The 7,500-nt window shown below is 37.0% G+C and overlaps 1 protein-coding gene across 19 annotated transcripts in view; it reads right to left on the reverse strand.

The window, feature by feature from the left end:
- RhoGAP19D (Rho GTPase activating protein at 19D) overlaps positions 1-7,500 on the reverse strand; it is a 345,152-nt gene that overhangs the window by 126,568 nt on the left and 211,084 nt on the right. For 17 of the 19 annotated variants that reach the window (XR_011399443.1, XR_011399441.1, XR_011399442.1 and 14 more), the window contains 4 exons: positions 5,659-7,500; positions 3,747-3,929; positions 3,278-3,424; positions 2,728-2,883 (listed from right to left, as the gene is read on the reverse strand). The exon at positions 5,659-7,500 is cut by the window's right edge and continues 223 nt beyond it. Coding sequence is in view for 15 of the 19 variants with exons in the window: in XM_070136595.1 (XP_069992696.1) it covers positions 2,728-2,883; positions 3,278-3,424; positions 3,747-3,929; positions 5,659-7,500 (2,328 nt within the window). In the remaining 4 variants the exon portion in view is untranslated. The remainder of the gene's footprint in view (positions 1-2,727; positions 2,884-3,277; positions 3,425-3,746; positions 3,930-5,658) is intronic. The other 2 variants (XM_070136589.1, XM_070136598.1) reach the window with 1 other exon arrangement.

The raw sequence follows: 7,500 nt of genomic DNA on the forward strand, positions 1-7,500 counted from the left end.
CCTTCCCTCCTTCTTTCCTTTGTCCTTTTACCTGAGCCAGTTCCATGTCACTTTCTTCCTTTCCGCCCATTCCGCATCTTTATTTCTTCTCTTTTACATTTCCATCTATCCTTTATCTTCTATTACCTAATCCTTCCTCTTTTCTTTCTTTTCTCCTATCCTTCTCCTCCCCGTTCAAACTAGTTCTTTTTCCCGCTCTCTCCTCTTTTCGCTCCCCCCCTTCCTCCTCGTCTTCCTCTCCCCTACCCCCATTCCCCTTCCCACAAGCAGTACAGAGTACACCGTTTCCCTTCGAGTCACATTAATTTGTACCCGCCGGGAGCTGCTAGGGGTCAAAGGTCAGGCGGCTCTCGGTGCTGTCGCAGCCCCGAGAAAGTGGGAAACCAGATCACGCGCTGCTACTCTGTCGCGCCAATCTCACCCTTATGACTGCCGCTTCGCTGTTCTTTGTCTTCAGATTATTATAATAATTAATATCATAATTATCTTCACAAACATCACCTTAACCGTTATCATTATCAGTATCATATTCATAAATGTCAATAATACAATAATACAAAGACGCTCCGTTCTCGCGACTCTTAGCCAAGGTCTATATAAATATATAGACCTTGCTCTTAGCTGGGTGAGTTACATCAACTGTAAGAAGAACGTAATCAAACTGATGGAGGAAAGAAACACAATAGTAAGAAGCATAATAAATATCAAACAAACAGAGAAGAAGAGAAGAAGAGAAGAGGAGAGGTGAGGAAAGAGGTTGAAGGAGAAAAAAGAGGAGGAGGAGGAGGAGGAGGAGGAGGAGGAGGAGGAGGAGGAGGACGAGGAGGAGGAGGAGGAGGAGGAGGAGGAGGAGGAGGAGGAGGAGGAGGAGGAGGAGGAGAAGGAGACAAAGATGAGGAGAAAGACAAAGAAAGAAATGAAGAAAGGTAAGAGGGAAAACAAAAGAAAGAAATGAAGAAAGGTAAGAAGGAAAACAAAAGAAAGAAATGAAGAAAGTTAAGAAGGAAAACAAAAGAAAGAAAGAGTCAAACATACAGAATATGACAATATACTTTTGACAAGCTAAAATATTAAGCAAGGAGCCACAAAGATTGTTTCTGTAACCCCCCTCCTCCCTCCGCCACATAATAAAAATTTAACATACAGTCCGTGCTTCATCATGTTACCTTACAGAAACAAAACATCAATATCAGCACAATCATTCCTAAGAACAGTCTGATGCTAAATGAACTAGTTTGTCATACCAAAAAACAAATGTCGAATGCAACACCATAAAAACACCATAATACTGCTTGCATCTTACAAAAAGAAACCACTGTATTACAGTTTCATTCTCTCTGGTGTACACAGAAAGTTCTTTATTTTCTATGTAAAAAGCATACATAATACCCATCTTCGGAATATAGGGAAAGGGAAGCTCACAATGAAAAAACACAAAAAACAAGCAAATGCAAAGCAATTCTCCAAACATACATCATCAGCCTCAGGCAGGATAGCAACAGAAAACAGCTAAAAACACAGTGCAGCGCATACAAGACTGTGCAGGAAGTACAGGAGTGCCACAAAACCTTATATGTGCAGGAATACAGGATACTATCAAGGGAGTGTGGAGGAAAATGGATGATGAAAATGGTTAATCATTTCTGTGCCTTGTGCTCTTGAATTTTTTGAGGTAATAATTTTGTTGATAGGAAAATACATTACTTTACCTTTGCTCTTAATCCTATTTGCAGAGAAACTTATCGGGTGAAATCAGAAAAATTTAAAATAATAAAATGACAAAATTCATACAATCTTCAAATAAATACACAAATATATTTTTTTTCACATAAACCCATTTCTTTTTTACTCTAGCATCTGACAACATTCCTTTACAGTTCTAAAATATCATCAAACTAATCTTTCAATGTTCAGATTTCAATAATCACTCCTAACTGTCAAATGAAAACAAAACCAAACGTACCAACAGCAAAGGACCAGTAATGCATATCATCTCTTACATCTATTTAAAAAGTAGAGTACATTAATAACAGAAAGTATTCCGGTTATGCACAGACATGATCAAAGAAAGTGTTGAGCTGCCCTAATCTATGCTATCCCTTTTGTCAAATGCAGGCTACATCACCTACACCAGGGCACAGTACTTCTCTTGGATATAAAGGTTGTACAGCATTTGTTGGTAGATGCATATTTATCACAATAATAAAACAAAGTAGGCTGGCATAATATTGTGCAATATGATTTACATTTCTGACTGGTTTGTTCCTGTAACTACATTGCTATAGTCTAGTCTTAAAGCATAAAAGAAACATTTTATAAAAGTATAATTTCTTTTAGTGATCATCTTAATGCTGGCCTAGAACTTTATTACACAGCAATAAATGTCAAGGAATTCACAGGAACTTTACTGTACATAGCATAAATACAGCAGTAGTAATACATCAAAGAACTTATCTGAACTCAAATAAAAACACAGTAATGTTTACAAAAGTCTACAATTTACCTCTGTCAATTCTAAATCAATGGATGAGAAGATATTTACAGCTTGAAAATTAACCACTGAAGTACTGTGCACACTGGATTATGTATATATTTAAGAATTAATAATAATAACAAAATTACACCCTCATAGTCTAAAATAAAGGTATTTAACTTGTGTAATTTAAAAAAATACAATCATAAGGTTTAAAAACCACTGCAAATGTTTTGTAACTATATTGTACTCACCATGAAGGGGTGACCGCAAAGCACTGAGATAAGAATTCTGACGAGCTACTGTCTTTTGTCGACTACTGCCCGTTTCGTCCATGGACTGTGTCGATAAGAGACTCGTCATAGATACCTGTGAGCAAACTGAATTGGATCGTTCCCTCTCCAAAACATCTGCAGAAAGAAAGAAAAAAATTATAGATATATAGGATATGCAAAGTAATATTTTACTTTTAAAATTTCGGTTCAATAATCGCCCCAATTGAAACTCGTGTTTTCAATACTTTGTTCATTGTCAACTACGCCAACAGTAAAAAGCAGAAGAAAGTTCTTGCAATACTATGATAACCTAATAAAACCTAAAGTCTTTATGCTAATTATCTATGGACTTTATATGTATAACAAGTATGAATGGGAAAATAAATATATCAATATTACTAGTTAAATCTATGCTTTTTATTTTTGCTTTCATCAATCTCTATAGTGTATTTCAGGTCCTATTACTTAAAAGGGTTATTTCTTCATTACTGAAAAGACATCGTAAAAATGAAGGAAATCTTTAATTTACCTGGGTCACTCTGAGGCCTGTGAGAAGAACCATAAAGAGGTGGTGGTTCACAATGTATATGAGGACCACCGACAGGTATGGTGCGATTTATAGCAACCCGTCTCACAACACCAGCTTCTGACACTGTCGCAGTTTTAACACCCTCTTCTGAAAATAAAAGAGAGTATACCTGATTTTACTTCTGGAACCATACAAACATGGGTATATTATAAAAATAATAGCATATAATCTTTTATCTGTCTTGTTATCTTTGAAAACAAAAGTTATTACAAAACCATTTTCAAAAAACAGAAAAAAAGTAAAAACACTTTTTGATGATAAATATTACATCCAAGAAACCATGGCTGATGAGTACATTCACTTTGTAATCATATGAATCAATTGCTATTTGAAATATAACTTTTTACACTTTCTTGAAAAAAGTAACTTTTTTTTAACATGTTTTATATTCTCTAAACCATTAACCTACCTGCTGTTGGCGAGTAGAGCCTCCTATTGACAGGGAACACATTACCTCCGTCAGAGAGAGATCTAAACACCTTAGGAGGTGAAGGAGACATCTCATGACAGACCAGGTCACCTTTCATTAATTCTGCACTCTTACGCTGCCTTGGTGTGTTATTGAAGTGTGTGCCAAATTCAAAGTCAAAACCTATGATTAAGAATGTAAAAACAAAACACTGTAGGACAAAACAACAGCCATACAGACTAATCATGCTGTACAAAAAAAAAGAGAAAATAAAAAGTAAAGCAACCCATACATTTATCACAGGATGTAATTAAAGCAAAGATAAAATTCTACATACACAGAAAAATTAGTATCAGTACACTCAATATTAGTAGTAACCCGTATCTTGGTACATATAATAGTCATTCTTTTGTGCCAATTCCCACCTAGGAATCATAAAAGTTTGCAGGTAATGAAACTCTGCTATTCAAATAAATTAACATGTCCCTATATAGTGATTGTGCATTATTATATATATATTACTGATGATATAACCTATAAAAATCTAATTCATCAATATTCAGATATCTGGCACCTACATTTATAATACTCTTTTTTCTTCCCTTTCTTTCTTAGAGGCTATTAATAATGTTAAATGTCTCACTGGATATTTCTTGAATATTCCCAGTCAAAGCAAAAAATGAAAAGCAAAAGCTATCAATGGCCATCTGCAGAGGGAAATTACCCACTTCTCATAATTAGCATTGATCATGATAGATCATGAATAATACATCCTAGTACCATGTTAACATGACCCACTGAGGCGTTATTGACTAATTATTCTTTAAACTCTATCTTTCCTTCATTCTGACCTAATGAAGTATCTAAATATGAAATATCTAAAGATACTAAAAAAATATGGTTAAATTACTCAAGGATAGGATAAGGTGAATATACAGGATATTCTTCAATATCCATTTTATAACTTAGCAATCTCATACACCTGAAAGAAATGCTTAAAATGATCCGTTCAAGTACAATGACACCTGCCGTACTGAATGAAATATTATCAAAGCTAGCCACTCTCACAACAAAAAAGCCAATGATTGCCAGTCTCAAGCACAAGTTAAGATCACGTTAAATTAAGCCAAAAATATACAATGGACTTTACAAGTATATTCATACACAGACTAGTCCTGGTGGCTGATAGGTTAAATTCATATAGTCACTATAATATTTTCAGTATGCTGGGAATTACCAGCAGCTAGAGTTCAAATATCCAATTTCTAACACACTGTACAGTTATGTGTGTACTCTTGAATTAATCATGATGACAATAACATATTCCACAATTATGATACCTGACTACAGTGTTCCTTGAGTACAAACCCATTAAAGATTTCTGAACAAGTTAATTGGAACTAGCCAAAGTCAAGGGACAAACATTTTTTTTTGTTACATCATTCTCTGTTCTAAAACACATGATAGCAAACTCTGATAGCTATCTCTGATATTTCAAATCCACTTGGGACAAAGTTTACAAAAGTGATTATGGACTCAATATTTTCACAAGTAATAGAGAACAATACAAATGATGATCTATGTGTCAAGAAATGTATACTTCAATTGTAAGATCAAATTGCACTACAAAAGCAAGTCTTAATAAAATACTTTAAAAGGTGTACATTCTACATTGTATTGAACAAATATAAAAAAGCCTGCAGATAGTACTCATAAATTACACTAACTACTGCCTCTAAACACTACAATACCCACTAATATCACAGCTTCAATATGAATTACAACAGCATCAGCACACCAGAACTCTGTACTCCAAAGAGTAAAATACCAAACAGATATGGTTCCCACAAGACTCCTCTAGCAGTAATGAAAAGACAAACACAAGAAACAAGATAGTACTAAAATCACTTACCAGGTGGTAATTGGTCTTTGGTCTCAAATTCTTGTTTCCTCTGAGCTACATTGGGGATCTTTGAGCGTTGAGACAGGCGAGAAAGCTCAAAGCGGTGGAATGCAGACTTAGCAGATGCTTCTTTCTCCAACTGACTACTTTCAAACTGCTTAGCTCTTCGGGATACAATCTGAAGCTGCTTTATACGCTCATTATCGCCTACCCATGCTAAAGGTATGGATCGAAGACTTGCAGAATTTAGAGAAGTTTGACTACCACTTGGAGTACCCCCAGGGGTGACACCCTGGGAAGTATCTCCCTGTTTACTACTTGTCTGACCTTGACTTGTGAGGGATGACGATGAACCATATTCTGGTATGGGGATATTTTCCTGAATACGAGAGAGAGTCGTTGTGAAGGACTTTCCAAATCTCAAATTTACAGGGTTAGCCTCAGAAGCACTTCCAACATATGGTTTGGGAACAGCATTGACCACCAAAGAACGAGGTAATGCACCAGAAGCACCTTGAGCTACAGGCAAATTTTGCTTAGAGTGTTCATCCTCAGGTGTCCCATCCATCTCTTGACCTGCTATTGAGCTCTCACTTAGATTACTACCAGCTGGGACACTACTTCCTCTCATACTTGAACTATTGTCAACAGAATTTTGCCTCTGCTCAATCTCAGACTTTACCCTCCGTAAATGAGAATGGTCTTGTTTTGGTGCAACAATGAATGTGAGCGCCTTAGTGATAGCTCCTGGTGAAGGAGGGGTCTGAGCTCCAGGCGGAGGCCATATGGGACGCTGAAATTTTTGTGGATTTACATGATAGTCACTGTGAATGACAGGGCTTTTGCTGGCAGGAAGCCAAATAGGCTGATTAGGTCTTCGTAAAAACTCCTCTTTCCTTTCTGTGTCCTTCTTGATTCTCTCTATTACCTCTTGAGTTGTTTTGTCATCAGTCATATAATTTTCCTTATTACTAGAAATTGGTTCTGAGTAGCTTTTCCTAGAATGTGAGTTTTGGCGATTTGTGTTCTTCCCTTCACTTTTTGTGCTATTGAGACTTTGGTGACTACCATGAATACTTCCTTCATTGACACCATTATTATTCAAGGCTTCAGGTCGAGTATTCACACTTGCACTTCGTGCATGAATTTGATCTACTTTCAGTCTTGGAGGAGAGAGTGACTGAACACGAACACGTTTAACATCAGCATCTCCAACTGATGCTTTCCGCCCTACGTGAGTTCCCTGGTTTGAATGGTGTCCTTTATTTTGTCTACCACTTTCTTTCTTATCACTGTCACCAGTATTGAATTTACTTTCCACTACTCTGGTCTGGACAACTTCATATATCCGCCCATCAGGATCACGTTCTAGTCTTCTGCTGTCCCTAAAACTTCCTCTTCCAACAGCTCTATCTAAAATAGGTTCATAAACACCAAACACAGAAGCACTGGCATGTTCGCTTGTTGCTACTTGAGGGGCAGTTCCAGTAGCATTTGTACTTGTAGGCAAAGAACTTTGATTACCAGGTGGAGAAGGCACATGATGAGGCACTCCAGATATTGTATTTTGAATGGTATACACAGCTTGTTTTCTATCTACCACCATTGGTAAGGACTGTTTTCTATTGACACTACCCACTGTCGACTTCTTGGCATCCCCTGCACTTGCTAGAGAATGCTTTCGAGGTCCTGCTCTATATTGTACATTTGCCTGGTTTTGACGGGTTGTGGTTTGCTGATGGTGAGGGTGAATGGGGATGTGTGCACCATGGGGTGGAGGGATCACAGATGCCTGATGCGGTCGCTGGTGAAATGGTGGATGGACCACCATAACTGGTGGTGGATGAGGAC

This window comes from Penaeus vannamei, chromosome 22, assembly GCF_042767895.1.
Source record: "Penaeus vannamei isolate JL-2024 chromosome 22, ASM4276789v1, whole genome shotgun sequence".
Lineage (NCBI taxonomy): Eukaryota > Metazoa > Arthropoda > Malacostraca > Decapoda > Penaeidae > Penaeus > Penaeus vannamei.